Source organism: Notamacropus eugenii, chromosome 1, assembly GCF_028372415.1.
Source record: "Notamacropus eugenii isolate mMacEug1 chromosome 1, mMacEug1.pri_v2, whole genome shotgun sequence".
Classification (NCBI taxonomy): Eukaryota; Metazoa; Chordata; class Mammalia; order Diprotodontia; family Macropodidae; genus Notamacropus; species Notamacropus eugenii.
Window position 1 is genome coordinate 301159879 of NC_092872.1, and position 17463 is coordinate 301177341.

The window sequence follows — 17463 nt, forward strand, 5'->3', positions numbered from 1 at the left end:
TTATGCTTTTATGAATATATACCTAGAGTAATAATAGAATAAAAATAATAAATGATATTTATATAATTCTTTGAAGTTTGCAAAGCACATCTCATCCCTTCTTCTCTGAGGTTCCCGATCCCTGTGCAGTAGGTAATGCAGATCTTGTTATTTCTGTTTTGTCAGTGCAGGTAATAAGGTTTAAGGAGGACCTTCCCCAAAGTCCTGTAGCTGTCAGAGGCAGGATTCACAGTTTCTTGACTCTTAGTCTAGCACTTGCAGGATTATACAATGCTGCTTCTCATAGTATCTATCACTCACCAAGACTTTGGCCCAGTAGGCATCATAAGAAATGATCGCAGCCCTTGTCCCTTATACTTCTGGCAAATGACTTACCCTCCTAATTCACTGAAAAGACTCTTTGGATGAAAACTTCATCTGACAGGACTCCCTTTATCTCTCATCATATTCCACTCTTCTCTTTCCCTCAGGTTAAAGAAAAAGATATTTCTGTTCCTCACTAAGCTAATCATTCCTTTACCTACATTTTTGATCCCATCCTCCTCATCTCCCCTCCCTCCAGGGCCTTGTTCAAGCAATCATCTTCTCTGTTTCATGCATCTTTTGTCTCTGTTTCCTCTCCTTCTTTCCACAAACAAACTTTCCAATTCCTGAAAAAGCCTCTCTCGACCTGGAAGGACTTATATGACCTGATGCTGCGTGAAAGGAGCAGAACCAGGAGAACTTTGTGCACAGCAACGACCACAGTGTGCGAGAGTTTTTTCTGGTAGACTTGGAATTTTGTAATAATGCAAAAACTTCTTATAAAAAAAAAAAAATCCCAAATGTGGTTCTCAAGGCAAAATGCCTTCCACACTCAGAGAAAGAAATATGGAAGTCATTCACAAAATGTAGCAGATCATGTTTGTGTATGTGTATGTGTTTGTGTATCATGTTTTGATTTGTTATATGATTTCTTTCATTTATTTTAGTCTGACTACATAGCATGACTATAGTGAAAATATACTCAATAGGAAAGTATATGTAGAACCTATACAGAATTGTATGTAGTCGTGGGGAAGGAGGGGGGTAGTGGGGGGTACGTGTGGGGGGGATAAAATCTCAATTGTATGGCAGTGATTGTTAAACATTAAAAAATAATAAAAAAAAAAAAAGAAAAAGAAAAAGCCTTCCTCAACTTTTCTGACCATCCCCTTAACAGTCTTCTTTCTCTTCTTCATTGCCATTTTTTTAAAAAGCTATTTATACTTGATACCTCTCCTTTTAACACCTTTAAATGTAGTTCCTAAGGGCAACAGCGACTTCCTAAACAGCAAATCCAGCGCCTTTTTTTCAGTCTCATATTGCTTAACGTCTTGATAGTAACATTCAATGTTGAATACTATCTGCTTCCAGATTCTCTTTCTTCACTTAGCTTCAGAGATGCTGTGTTCTTGGATGCCTTTCTAGTTATCTCTGTCCTGCTTAACTGGCTTCTCATTCTCCTCTGAACCACTTAAGTTGGGTGTTCCTTAAGGTTCTGTCTTTTCTCTTTTTTTTCCCCTTAATCCCACTGCTTCATCTGTCACTTCTGTCAGTTCTAGACCCCCATCTACAATTGCCTGTAGCACACTTTTACCTGAATATCCTGCTGATAACTCCATATGCACATGTCTGAACCTGAACATATCTTTGTGATTTCAGTATTTCCACCAGTAGCAATACTGGTCTCCTATATTTCAAAATCTAGATCTTGGATTCTTCCCTCTCTTTCATCTCTCAAATCAAATAGGTTAACAAATCTTAATGACTCTACTTTCAGTCTCTCTTTTTTTTTTTAATCTATTTTTTCCTCTCATTCCTACCTACTTAAACCATGACTCTCTTCCTAACAGGTCTTCCAGGCACTACTCTTTTCTCTTTCCAATCCATTCTTCGTTCTTCCCTCAGACTATTTTTGTCACTTGCACTCGGTTTTTTTGTTTTCCCCAAGGCAGCCGGAGTCGGGGTTAACTGAATTGCCCAGGGTCACACAGCTAGTAAGAGGCCAGGTCTTCCTGACTCCAGGGCCGGTTCTGTGTGTCATCTAGCTAACCAGCCCCACCCTACCCCATTCAATCTTTTGTGACTTTATTACCAGAGTAAAGTTTAAACTCTTTTGAATGGAATTCCAAACCCTCCCAAACTTGATGACAACTCTACCTTTGTAGCCATATTCCATAATAATGCCTTCTATGTATTCTATGCCTCAGCCTAATTAATTTACTTTCTGTCACTCAGATATGCTTTCAGCTTTTTCTACCTCATGTCTTTGACTGTGCTGTGCCATATTACTTGGAATGTTTCATTCTTCTGCTTTTGAAACCTAACTGAAATCCTGCCTTCTACATAAAATTTTTCCAAATTTTTTTGTAAGGAAAAACCTTTTCCTCCCTCAGACTTTACGTGGCTCTTTGTTTGAACTTTCTTAATTAAATTTTTAAAAGTCAACAAGAATGTTTAAGTTCCTAGTTACGTACCAGGTATATAAAGAGAGATGTGATTCTGACCCTTTGTTGTCAAGGAGTTTACATGGGCTGAGATCACTGATATAAGAGATGAGCAATGAAGAGGAGATAAGTCTATTGAAACACTACAGTAAATTTAAGGAAAGATAAACTTTACTTGATAGAGGAAAGGGCTTCATTATAATTACATAGCATCTCATTTCACTTTTTATTCTTTCTGTTTGTATTGTTTCAGTTGTAACTTATTTGTTCCCTGTTTATTTAACTGTGCTTCAGTTCATACAAGTCTTTACATGCTTCTTTGAATTCATTATAGTTGTCCTTCTTACAGGGGAGTGATGCTTCTGAACATTGATGTGATACATTACCCAATTGATGAGTAGATTCTAGTTCTTATGGCCACAAAAAATTGCTGCACATTTTGCTGATACAAAAAGACTGATTTGTCTGTACCTTAGTATATATGGTACTTGTCTGTCTTTGACCATATTGGGCTATATGCCTAGGAGGGGCATCTGTGAATCTGTTTATTAAAGAAGCAATTCCAAATTGCTTTCCAAAAAGCACAAAAAAGAAGACCACTTTCCAACTAGCTCAGAACTTCAGCAGTGTTGTATTAGAGTGCCTGGTTTTCATAAGTTTTAAAAAATTATTTAAAACAGCTTTAGAAAGATCAATGGCATGAATTTAGAAGTCTTGATTTAGGGTGACAGGAAAAAACTGGAGATGATAAGTTGAGTGTCAAATGCACATATTATTTTTTTATTTCTCTGTATGTGTTATATCTCTGTGTTGGGCTGGAAGTTCCTTGAGGATAGGAACCATGTTTTAGCTAAACCTTACATTTTCCCCAGTACCTAGCACAGTGCTCTACACATATATACACACAACTACAAACAATAAATGGTGTCAAGATATAATCAAATTATTGTGTGGTATAGGATTTGTGCAGTAGCAGTTATTTGGAGAGGAAAATGAGTGAAGTTTACAGTAGTGAGACAGTTTAGGGGAAAGTTTTTAAAGGATGAGCCAGAGGGAAGAAAAGGCTCTCAGGTATCAGGGAACAAAGTAACTGAAGGTAAGTACACAAAGAATGAAAAAAAGTTGTGTAGTAGAATAATTAGATGACTTTCCCAAATTGGAAGGAAGGTGTATGTTGAGGAATAGTGAAGAAACAAGGGCCAGGTGGTGTTTAAGGAAAATTTATCTGACAGCATTCTTCATGGTAGCTTTGAAATGGGGTGTGGTGTAGAGTATCCATAGGCAGGGAAAACTTGTTAGGAGGTTGTTTCAAATAAACCAAGATTCAAGTAATTAGGACTTGGATCAGAAATGTTTCACAGGAAGAATCAATAAGATTTGCTGATGGGATATGTCTTTCTCCTTCACTGCTGCCTTTCCATATTTTACCTGATGATCTTCAAGGGCCTAATCAAGTTGTACTTTCATAGGCCTTTGCTAGTTATCTGAAACACTTTCATTCCCCCATTCTTTGAACTGTACTGTATTATTTCCTTTTTATATTATCTAATTACCTGTTTGGATTGTTATATTGGCTACTTTTTGACTGTTTCATCTTTATCTTCTTTTCCTCAGCAAGTTCAAAATCTGCTCTAGAGTATAGGCTGTATCTTTCTTTTTGTATTTTCTTCGGCTTAGTCCCTAGATACATAGTCGATACTGCATAATGGTGGATAGATACATTTTTTACTTTTCTCTAGTTTTTGGATCTTTTTCTTTGGTGCAATGGATCTGAGATATTTGTGGACTTTTGTGCTAATGTAGATGGACAAATGACAAATGGTTTTTAAGTCTTGGGTTGTCAGGTTGCACTTTGCCAAAAGATTTTTTTGGCCACTATATAAATTAGAAATGTTTATATTCTTTTCTAGCCAAAAATATTTAATCTTCTCTGTGGTAAGGGTAAAATCAGATCTTCTGGATGGCTGTTGTAACTGTTAATAACTTTAATAATGTATCCTTGGCCTTTTCTAGTAGAAAAGAGGAATAATGTATCAGCCAATTATTGGGTTTCTATGTATGTTAATACTTTTAAAATTTGGAGCCCACATAATTCATGCAAACAATGTTCACAATTTAATTGTTCAAATATGTTACTATTGGCAGGATGGATTTTTTATATTCTAAAGGGTTAAGTTGCTGAAACATGTCTTTTCCCCAGATTTTTAGAATTTTAATGTTTAAATTAGTTTAAAAAAACTACATAAACATCATGTGAGGAAGGGAATAAGCATTTATATCTTACCTTCTATGTGTCAGGCGCTATGCTAAGTGCATTTACAAATAGCTCATATGACTCTCACAATAATTTAGGAAGGTAGGTGCTATTATTATCCTCACTTTAAAGTTGAGGAAACTGAGGCTAAAAAGGGTTAAGTGACTTGCCCAGGGTTATACAGTTAGTAAGGTATCTGAGACTAGATTTGAATTCAGAACTGCCTGATTCTAGGCCCAATACTATGCAATCACCTCTAAAACTGGAACTCTTTAGTACTTGGGAAGCAAAGTGGATCTGTTACATCAGTGTTATTTCTTACTGTAGGTATACTTAATGCTTTAGCTCTGAGTTGTCCAAGTGGAGGCTGTAGCCTGAGTGTAGCTGGCAAAATTTGCCACTGACTATTTGCAGATATAATTAAAAGATATTTAACAAAATAAATGATGCAATGCAGCATAGGTAATGTTAACTTGTGGTTTTCTGAGTCATTTGTGGCCTACAGGTATCCATTCCTATTTGAGTTTGAAATCATTGCTTTAGTTTATGTGTAAGTCTTTAGATTGAGACAGAGTCTGATTGATTAAATTGGATCATGAAAAATTAAATGCTGCCTCAAAGCCATTATAATTTGTGGTTTAGTTAGTGACTATAGGTAAATTATGCATGGTATAATCTGGGATGTAGATATTTTAATTATACTTTAATTCACTATTTGTATAAACACTTGGATATTTGGATAAAGCAACTTCTCATAATAGCCCTGTGATTTAAGTAGTAAGTAAAACTGATACGGGTAGATTGCTTTATTTGGGGAATATATAATGTATTCATTGATAATTAAGCTATTCGGTTTACTGTAAGTTGAAGTTAAAATATTAGATTAAGAAAACTTTGAATGTTTGCTTTTTTATTGAAAATTTTAGGTAATATCTCCCAGCTGTAATGATGACATCATGGTGAAAAAAGACCAGTGTTTAGTCCGATCTTTTGCAGATTCTAAATTGTGAGTAATGTAGTATTTATTAATAAAATCAAATGTGGTGGGGGGAAAATGTAACTTAGGATGAAAGGCTTTGCTTTTCAATGGATATTAATTGCCTTTTGGGATATATAGTAGAAACATTGGGAGCTTTTTTTTCCCAAAACTTCTCTATAAATTTGTAAGTTTTACAATGACAAACATTTTCTTTTGCCCTGACATTTAAAGTTGTGTATTTATGTCTAGCCATGGAAGTTTGATATTTAATTGAAATTATCTAGGATTTTTTCATACAATCGAAGATAACTTTTTAATTATCTTCAAAAATGTATTTTTTTGTTGTTGATAGTTATTTTGATCTGCCCTCTTTGAGAATCGCTTTTTTCCAGAAACTTTTCTTCTCATCTAAACTCAACTCTTATCTTGCCTTCTACAAAAAATAAAAAAGACTCTACAGTTTTTTCCTTTCTAAATACATACATTTTGGTTTTAGAATTTTGACACTAATCCTTCAGAATCATTTAAATACCTCCATACTACATCTAAGTAAATTTGTAGTAAGGTAAACTAAAAAACTGGAAAAAAACTAATAAATGCTAAAATACCTAGTTCCTATTTAAAATATTTTGTAGTATACTAAATTAAGTTTTCTGATTATTTCAGAGATATTTTATAGATTGAAATTTCAGAAGAATGTAATTTTCTCAAATTAACATTCATCAAGGCGTGTACACCATTTAAATAAAAACTCACTTTTGTGTTTAGAGTTTTCTTTCTTTTGATTAGTGAATTTTTAGATAAATATATATATTTTTTGTATTCCACATTTTATGAGCAAAATAATTTTAAAATCAATATTTCAGTTTTTTATGCACTACTTAGTACTAGTTGATCTTAGGTAGATTACTTACAAAAATTGATTCTTTTTTCCCTTTTGCCGTTGCCTTTTCCCCTCCAAATCAGTTACTCAATAGCAAGAAAGGACATCAAGGAAGTAGATATTCTTAGTCTACCTGAATCTGAGCTCTCTACTAAACCAGGTAAAATATAAGAAAAATCCATTATTTCATGTTTCAGCTTTAAATGATTACTTTGTTGCTTCATTGTTTATGTCAAATACTATGTGTTAAAGATGTGTCTATTTGGAGGTCAGTGAATAAAATAAAGCTGAGTAGTCATTCATTTGTTGCTCTTTTCAGTTATTTAATATAAGTTGATTAAATACTTGATTGACATTCTAAGTTTGTATTGTTTTTAAACTTAAGTTTTATATACTTTTATAAAAATGTGACTTGGCTTATAGTAAGTAGATACTATTCTTTCTAGGCCTCCAAAAAGCAAGCACTTTCTTAAAAACCAAAGTTGTTCCTGATAACTGGAAAATGGACATAAGTGAAATCCTTGAGTCATCCAGTAGTGATGATGAAGATGGAGCAAATGAGGAAAGTGATGAAGAAAAAGATAAAGAGAATGCAAAGGAGGAAGAAGAGATAGTAAGTAACATTTAGCAATGCTAAAGTTATAATTAAAATGTTTAATAGCATTTTGGTAAAGGAATACTTTATTTTTTTTCCCAAGTGAGCTAGCAAATGTGCTTTGATTTCAGAAAAATATAACCTTCCACCTCTGATTTTTCTTTAAAAAAAAAAAGGTTTCCACTATTTTTGTAACATTCACCCTTTGCTGTGGTTTCCTCCATATTATCAAAAAGTAAAATTTTTATTCAAGTTTAAATTAAGTTTTGGATTTCCTTTGATAGCCTCTCTTCCCACCTTTCCTACTTGAAATTGGGTCTTGGGGTTTTGTTTTACTGGTAAATGAATGCTGCCTCACTCAAGTCTTTTTTTTGGCTGCTTCATCATGGTTATGGACATGACTCTGGGCTTTCAGAGGTTATACCTATCAAGTGCAACCTCAGCTAGGTCTTCCCAACCTACAGAGGCTTCAAGTGAGCCCTAAAATGGCCTGTTGTTATCCAAGATTTTGGGGAATTTCATCACCAAGTTGGCTGCAAAGGAAGGCATTTTTAAGCTATAGCAACCCTTGAAGAGAACCTGCTTAGTAAGTTTTCATCTACCTAGATGGAGAAAGTACCCACCCCAAGAAAATCATAGATCTTTGGGGTATGGAAGAAATGAAGTAAACATCAGGTCATTTATGTTCATAGCCTGTTAGACTTATCAGGAGAGGCAGCCTGTTGTAGTGGAGTCAGGAACACCTGGATTCAAGTTCTGCCACTGACATAAACCAGAAATGTGAAAATGTTCTAGTCACTAAACCTTCCTTGTTTCTAGCAGCTCTTTATAACAGATGATGGAGTTAACAGTGCTTTCAATTCTTTCAAAATGAGCTTGCAAATCTTCTTTCATTTCAGCAAATGTAACCTCCAACCTCTGATTTTTCTAAAGAGATTTCCACTGTATCTTTATAAGAAAGCAGTTTTCCCTTGTTGTGAGTTCTTCACATTATCAGGCTGCAATTATTATTTAAATCCCTAGTTTGCCTTTCCCAAAGCCAAGATGTCCCTCTAACAAAATCATAGATTTCCCATTCCAAAATAGAAGCAGTCTTCTTAGATCTAAATGTTGGAGAAAGGAGAAACTAATTACATAAAGATAGTTCCAAATTAAAATAATGATAATACATAACTTCTTTATTTTCATCAAAGATTTTTCCAGAAAATTTCAAATGTTAAAAGGTTTTAGGGAATATATAACAAATTTGTAGATTATCATGTAGTCATTCCCGAGATTCTCATTTGTCAGTTTGCAAAGCTAGGAGACATTTAAATTCTTCAAATTAACCATATCTTACTGTTATACTTTTTATATACACATATATGTGTTTTTTAAGCAAACATATTGCAAAATCACATGAAATACTCCCTTAAATGCCATATGCTACTCATATTTCGTGTTAAATAATTGACTTTTCATATAACATGAAATGAAATTGCTTTATATTACATATCAAACCCTTCCCTTGCTTTTGGATGAAGGAGTTAATAGAGAGTAGGGATACTGAAAAGTGGGTATATTTGTACATTCTGGGTGTTTGCTTGGAAAAGTGTAATGTCTTTATTGTCTGAAACGGGTATCAGCTTCTTTGAAAATAAAATGTTTACTTTGGGGGGTGGGGAATAAAGGAGGCAAGGTATTTCTTTCCTTATACTTCCCCGGCAATATTTGGTTTTGTTACTGAAATCAGAATGGCTGTTCATACTTATAGGATACCTACGGTGTTGCTATAGTAACATGCTGTTAGTTTTATGTGAGCATGCTCAGAGAGACAGGAAGGTTTAGCAGAGGCTTGGCAGGTTGCCAGTGGAGGTTTGCCAGATGCTTTGAAATGGACTGTCTTTCTTTCCCTTTCATGTAATGTCTGATTTTTATGTGGAAGAGAATGTAAGTAATGCAGTATAACTGCGTGGATGCTATGCCACGAGTAAGAAAGCAAATATTTGCAAGTTAGACTAAAAAATGCCTAAACATTGTGCTGTCTAAGTAGAAGAGGAATCTAACCAGTTTACATTTGAAAGAAAATGCATCATATAGGTAAGAATTTTTTGTATGTCTGATACGTTTAATATCATTTTATTTACTAAAAATATGAACTTAAATGAGAATTGTAGGCTTAAATTCTGTGGAGAATGTGGTGGGATCAAGGGTAAATAAATGTTTTCTGGTAAGAAGACAGTTGGAATCTATTTTTAGAAAATCAGAACGAATAATTATTTTCCTGAAATATGAAGTAGATTTGCAAACCAATATATTAACATGATAGTTTAGCAAAACTGGAGTTGCTGTATAAAAAGAATGTGAAGTTTATTTTGTCTTTGTAGTTTCAGAAATCATATTTATTTATTTATTTGGGGGGATATGTGTTTTTCAGAGTGAACAGGCCACATTTTGCAGGGTGTGAGCTGATGCAGTCTGTTACAACCTTTTATTAAGATTTGTTGGGATTCTGCATTGTAAATGCTAAATATTAAATCTTTGAAGTGTGTTTTGTTCTTGCTACAATTTTTCTTCTTTCTTTCTTAGTCTTCATTCTGCCCAAAACCCCTGTGAATTTTTAAACAAAGGAAAAGAGAGCTCTGTTTTAAAATGTATATACAAATCCGAATAAGCAGTTAGCCTTTTTTTCTACAACTGATAAATATTATAATCTGTTCTCTAAGAAAAAAGTGCTATATAAAAGGATAAGGAAGAACTGTAGATACCTATTGTTTGCAGGTGACAAGTAAGGGCATTAAATAAGGTAAGAACCCTGAGATTTAAGGCATCTATTAGGTCATAAAGGCGTTAGTTAATAAATTAGTAAAGCAGATTAGGTACTTTTTATCTAACGGGAAAAAAAATACATGCATACTCTCCATATCCTCCTATCCCAAATAGGACATTAATTTATATGATTTATTGGGTTAAGTTATATTTCATAAGGTTATAAGTCTTTAGTACATATTTTATTGAGCTGTTTAATTTGAACTGATTTTATTTATTGTTTTCAGGCTAAACAAGTAGATTTTCTTGACTGAGTTTTTTGGTTGCTTAAAAAAATAAACTGCATTTTGGGCAGCTACTTCTAAGGATTCAGTTGCTGAATCATTCCAACTGATAGATGACACCTACTTTCTTTTTCATTTTTCATTTCCTAGTTTTCTTTGCCTTGATAAAGTATAAGATACTTTCCTCCATTTTTGTCAAATCAAAGATAGGGAAAGTCACTTAAAATATGAATTTAAATCTGACATCTATATAATAGCACAGGCCTACCTGACTTTATCATTATAGGCCCTTACCAAATAAATGAGGTCAGATAATTTTATTTCATTATGAATAGCCAAAACCACCTTGAAATTTAACAAGGTAATTCAAAGACTTTTCTTCTAATGAAATGTCATGTTCTTACTGGTCAAAAAAGATAATCTAAAAAATACTCTATGCTGGCTGGCCTTGGAGTTTGTGGGGCAATCAAATTTCATACAGTGAAATCATGTAGATATTTGATGCTTTAGTATTATTGCAGTGAAAATTTTAGATTCCAGGTTCAGGTGTATACTGACAAAGTTTTAATATGCTGGTATGTAAGTATTTTGATAACACCTATCATTTAAATGTATACCCATAGCCTTATCCTAAAGAAACTTTAGTTTTAAACACTGCCCCCCTTTTTGGGGTGAACCAGGGTAATGTTACTTTGGGTAGCTGGTGTAGTTTAGACTAGTTTAGACTTCAGAGAATTGCCCAGGAAATGTGTCAGATGAATTATTTGGAACTAGGTAAGGCTTAAGATTCTAACTGTTGTTCTATTGCCAGAGGTGATTCTAAAGCTAAGTAATTTTGAAACAGCATAAATGTACTGAAAGAAGCATCTATCTTTGATGTTAAAATGATAAATTATCTTTTTTTAGTTGTTAGAGTAGGGAGTGGTCCAAGGTTGATTTAGAATATTTCTATTTAAAAAATTTATTGTCATACTTTAGAATGTGACATAGGAATTCTAGAAGTACAGCTTCAAGCAAGCAGTGTTGTCAACTTTTCATTTACTTTTGACTTATTTTTTGTTTGGGTTGAATAGAACAGTTTAACCTATGGGGGGATATTGATGATTGTTTAGGACATCTGGGTCCAGAGGTATTTAACCATTCTGAGATTTTTCTACTCATTCTATAAATAGATTTTTATCCAGATCTCCTCAACTGTTTTTGCTAAATGTGCATGGATTTTTTGAGGAAGTTTTAAAAAAGGAATTCTCTTATCCGAAGTGAAGAAACATTTGTGGATGACCAATTCATGTACACTTTGGGTAAAAATGCTTTGTTTGCATGTATGTTTATACACCTAAACTTTATCATTATTTATAATAATTTATTGGAAGCACTAATCTAAGCAAAACTAATTGCAGTTAAGTGAAATTTTCATACCACCTAATGATGTAGACCTGCTGCTAAATCATTGTTTTTCAGTGCTCCCCCTTTAATGAATAAATATGACTAATTGGTCATAATAATATGATTGATAATTAGCATCAATTCAGATACCAAACTTAAAAGGTTCAAAGTTCTTTAAAATAGTTTGTTCTCATAAATGGGTCAGACATATCTCGTGCAACATAGTAAGTCTTTTATTCATAGCATAAAGATTATAGTCAGCCTTGCTTCAGGTCAGATCACACAGTACAAATGAACAAGATTTCTGAGATTTTGCATGTGCAAGCACTTTCACACATGCCTGCACATATGTGCACATACTTCCTGTCCATCTTTAGCATTAAGAATAATGGAAAGTCTTTACAAAATTGTCCCATGCCTATGCTTATTAGCATATACATTTGCTTTTTGGAGAGAAGACTTTTTAAAGTTGTGATATTAGTATGAGAGTGATTTCACCAATTATAAGAACTAGATAAGATTTTAACCAAAAGCAATTTGTTAATAGAGCCAATGTATTAATGGATGGGGTGCGGACAGGAGAAGAGATGCAATATGAATTTCATTTATTGTAATACAAGATCTCCATAGAGTATATTTTGATGTGTGATTTCATTGGTGAAGGTAGCTCTTTACTAAGGAAATATCTTCTGCTAATGCAAATCAATAGCTACTCTGCTGCTTAGTCTTAGAGAGTTTACTAGAGCCACTGAGAGGATAAGTGATTTGCAAGTGTCCTACAACTACCTTGTCATAACTTGTTTGTAGGCCTTCCTAACTCTGGGATAGCCTCCCTATTTCGCCATGTTGCCTATGAGTTTTAAAAAATCTAACAAAGTTACTTTTTCTGAAAGGATAAAGCCAGTGACAGCATGTTAGTAGAAACAAAATGGGATTTGGAGTCAGGATCTGGGTTGCTGCCAGTGGAATTCTGGGCAAATTATTTAACTTCTTTAGGCCTTCTTATTTCTTATCTGTTGTGAGTATAGTTGGATAAGATGACCTCTGAATTCCCTTCCTATTCTAAATCTCATAAACCATTTTAAAGTCTTGAAATTTAAATTAAATATAGCATTCAGAAGAAATTCTTCTTTTTGTAAGCACTAGATAAACACATTTGAATGGAATAAAGAATTTACATAGTGCTTTTTAAATGACTGGGGAGAAAATGGAAATTTTATACTGTGATTGTGTAGTGGTATTAGCTACACAAGTGTTTTCCTGGAGTAATAGACACACTCAACTTCATTTCACAAATGTCTTGCCCTAAGCATTAATCACTAGGTTCTTTGTGTACAGACATCACTTTAAAAATAGTCATAAAGAAAAATAGCTTCTTTCCTCAACTAGCTGCAGTAGTATATCTGGAATCAAATTGATTTGTATTTGGCAACTGTGAGTTTTTGAAATCACTGTCAATGATAGATATGAAGTTCTCTTTCTCATTAAACAAATTAATTTCCTATCAATTACTTAGCTTTTAAAAATTGATTGATAGTGATTGAATGATTGTCTTGGATGTGTATATATCCATAAATGTGTAAGGCTTTCATTTATATGATTTAATATTTTATAAGTATACTTAACGGGCTCTAAATTTTGACAGTTTTTAATATTTCTGAGTATTCAGTATTGAGATGTAGATAAGTTAGAAATTATTTTAGGTAGCCTAATGGATACTCTAATAATCTACTATTATTTAGAACGGTTTTAGGGTCTGCTGATTTAAATAAAAATACCAATACTTAAAACTTGGGATCAAGCAGATTCCCTCTTGGAATTTGTACTGTACTTTTTCAATTATCCCAAATTGCTCTCTTCTGCAAAAACTCATCTCTTTAATAATAACTCCTAAAGATGCAATATGACAGAATCATGGAATACCACAGTCTCCAAAGAAACAAAATTACAAGTAACTCAGAGGAAGGGAGAGATAAGTAGGTTATATCATGTTAACAGTGCAAGAACTAAGTAAAAGGCATCATAAAAGACATAGTGAGAATGAGACACAAAAGGATTGACAACTCAAAGTAGTACATTGATTGTCCTTAAAATGTTCAAAGAAAAAGAAAGCCTTTAGGTCATTAAATGGATTTTTTTGTTCTAATACATACAGAAGGATATGGGTAAGAATTACAGGATGAAAAAGCATGGAAGAGTTGCAGCAAGCATTTATGTAGGAGAACATACCTGTGAAATCATGGATCTATCCAGTTTTGGTCTACTGGTACTTATTGTTTTTTACATAAGACTGATTGTTATTAAAAATAATTAATTATATTTCCTTCATTACTTGAAGGCCAATCATCTAGTATTGGAACCCATACCAGTTTGCCAAAATGTGCCAGAGTTTATAATCTGCTGGTATAGTGTTTAAGAAATCAATTACTTCCACGTCACACTAAGGTATCAGAACAGGACTTTAGTGCAAGAACAAGAATATATTTTCTGAGTGTTCTAAAGGATTATGTAGTATTTTCCTCCTTCATTCAATGGTTACAGATCAGTAACTTTTGGAAATATTTTCCCATATACTTAAAACAATTGAAAATAAAATATAAGTTTTATCAAAGAATTGTATTGATAGTTGATAGTTTGTAAATCTTAAGTTTCTTAGAATTCTTTAACAATATACAAATTAATAATGGTTTCTGATTTTCAAAAGTTTTTTGATCTATTATTTTTGCCACAGAGCATTTTTATCATGAAATTCTAGTGATCAGTTTTTCGTTACAAATTTTAAATTTTCATATTTTATTCTGAAAATTATAAAGCACACTTTAAAACAATAAATGAAATGAACTATTAACAATTAAGCTAGAATAACTGATAAAGTTCTAAAAGATTGCCAGTCTCAAAAGTGTCTAGAAGAGAGAGGTAGAAGTGTAATAAGGTCAAGACAGGAAAACTACCCTGTCACTTGAATTTACTTATTCCTCTTTCAAGGATTTTTAAACTCAGGCATTCTTAGGTTCCTTTCTTCTTTCTCTCACCAGAGGATCTCACCTGCTTCACTGAGAATATCAAGGCCATCTATCACAAACTCCTTGTTCTTATCCACTATCTCAAACCTCTTTATTGTGCCTCCATTTTCTCTTCCTTTGCTTCATTTTTTGAGGAAAAGGTAAGATCTTCTTGCCAAAGCCAGTCCCTCGAGGGATGCCTTTAATTCTATCTTGTCCTTTATCCTTTGGGATGTTAGGTAATTCCCTTTCACTCTCTCATCTTTGACCTTTCCTTATCAATGTGTCTCCTTCCTAGGTGTCTACAAATATGCTATTTTGGCTCCATCCTTGAAAAAAAAATCTTCAGTTTACCTTGCTGTCCCCCTCAGCCTATGTTTGTATCCTTTCATAGACAAAGTCACAGAAAAGTCAGCCTATAATTATTGTGCCCATTTCCTTACCTTCTGATAAATTGTGAACCCCTTATAAATCTGGCTTTTAACTTTACCAGTAGCCTAGAACTGTTCTTCTCAAGATTTCCATCAATTTCTTTGACATGTAGATTTAATGGCCTGTTCACAGTCCTCATCCCACAAGTTCTTTGCAGCTTTTGCCACTGTTATATACTATGTCTTGTGGGTACTTCTTCTTTCCTTGGAATCTTTAACAGTGCTCCTCTTCATTCATGCCTACCTGCCTGAATGTTTCTCAGTCTCCTTTGTGGGCTCATTATTTATGGCCAGTTTTCCAGGTGAGGCTGTACCCCAGAGGTTTGCCCTAGACCCTCAGTCTACACTCTTTTTTTTTCATTTTTAGTATTTTTTCCAGTTACATGTAAAAATAATTTTTAGCATTCATTTTGAAAAATTTTGAATTCCAAATTCTCTTCCTCCCTCTTTCCTCTCCCCCTTCGTTAAGAAAGCAGGCAATTTTGTGCACATTATACATGTGTAGTCATGCAAAACATTTCTGTATTAATCATACTGTGAAAGAGAACAAAGACAAAAAATAAAGTAAAAAATAGGAAACTTCAATCTGTATTCTGATTTCATTGGTTCTTTTCTCTGGAGATGGATACTATTTTTCATCACAAGTTTGACAGAATTTTCTTGGATCTTTGTATTACTTAAAATAGCTAAAGCATTCACAGTTATTTATCATGAATGTTATTGTTGCTGTGTACAGCATTCTGGTTCTGCTTACTTCAGTTTACTTCAGTTCATGGAAGTCTTTCTAAGTTTTTCTGAGCACAGTCCTGCTCATCATTTCTTACAGCACAATAATATTCCAACATAATCATACACTACAACTTGTTCAGCCATTCCCCATTTGATGGGCATTCTCTTAATTTCCAATTCTTTACCACTACAAAAAGAACTGCTATATTTTTGTACATTTAACCCTTTTTCCTTTTTTTTAATCTCTCTGTGATCCAGACCTAGTAATGACATTGCTGGGTCAAAGGGTATGCGCACTTTTATAGCTGTTCTCTATTAGTCCACAACTCCACCAGCAATTCATTCTCTTGATCTCATCAGCTTCCAAGGATTTAATTATCATTTCCATGCAGGTAACTCTCAGATCTGTATAGTGAACCCATATCTCTTCTTCTTGATCTCCAGTCTCTTGTTATTAGATATTCAGTCTCATCAGCATCTCAACCTTGATACACCCAAAACAGTATTCTTCATATTCTTCCTCCTTATACAGTTGTCTCCCCTAGACTTGAATTGAGCTTACCACTGTCTAGATTCACAGTCTGAGAGTCATCCTCAGCTTTTCCTTATATGATATGAGAACCTCATTCCACTCTACCCAACCTCCATAATCCAAACCATTACTAAATTTTCTTGCTTCTACCTTCCTAACATTTCTTGATTCTCTACCTTTCTCTTCATTTGTTCCTCTATCGCCCTAGCTAAATCTCCTGTCTCTTCTTGCCTGGTTTATTTCAACAGCCTCCTAATTAGTTTTCCTACTTCTAGTCTTTCTCTTTTCCAGTTCATTCTCCACACACTTGACCATATAATTTTCCTAAAGCACAAATCTGAATGTGTGACTCTTGGCTTAAGACTTTTTAGTGATTCCAGTTCTGTCTAATGGTCATTTGTTAAGAACTTTTTATATCCAAAGCACTGTCTAGGCATTAGGGATAAAAAGACAAAAAACAAAAACTTAAGGAGTTAGAATTCTTCTTCAGATATGCAGCATGTAAAGGGTCGGGTGGGAAGGTAGAAGAGGAATGATTTTACTGACCTAATGCAGTATAGCATACTAACAGTCTGTCTATACCATTGAAAGTCATGTATACTTAGTTATACTTGTTATTATAAAATTTGGGGCTTATCTTTCTTGACCAGAATATTAGCTTTAAGGTAAAGCAAGTTAAACAGTGTCTAAATGTGCTAACCAGTTGCATATGAAATCATACTAAAAGAAAACCAGGACTTGGTGGATAGTCAGGAAGACCTGGCTTTGTACTCTGCTTATAATAATTGTTAGTTGTGTGCCCAGAGGTAGGTTACTTGTAAATACTTACAAGTTACCCTTTCTGAACTTCAGTTCCCTTGTCTTTAGGATGGTAATCAAAAAAGATAGGTAAAATATTTATTAAGTGTTTACTTTATGCCAGGCAATGTAGTAATAATGCTTTTAAATTCTACATGAATGAAATTGTTGTGAAGATGATACAATTTTGAAAGCACTAAGGTCAGTTATTTTTATTATTATTAGAATTTCCCACATATAATGTAAGCTTTTCAAAAGCAGGGACTTTTTAAAAAAAGTGATATAATACCTAGCATCATATAACACTTAAGATTTGCAAAGCACTTTTCATATGTTTTATTTTTGTCTTGGTGTCCTCAGTGCTTGAGTGCTTA

General features: G+C 33.6%; 1 protein-coding gene across 2 annotated transcripts in view; it reads left to right on the forward strand.

The window, feature by feature from the left end:
• The window catches only part of ARID4A (AT-rich interaction domain 4A), a 79173-nt gene that overhangs the window by 27806 nt on the left and 33904 nt on the right, over nt 1-17463 (forward strand). For both annotated transcript variants that reach the window (XM_072629319.1, XM_072629320.1), the window contains exons 9-11: nt 5649-5728; nt 6668-6744; nt 7031-7197. In XM_072629319.1, the coding sequence (XP_072485420.1) occupies nt 5649-5728; nt 6668-6744; nt 7031-7197 (324 nt within the window). The remainder of the gene's footprint in view (nt 1-5648; nt 5729-6667; nt 6745-7030; nt 7198-17463) is intronic.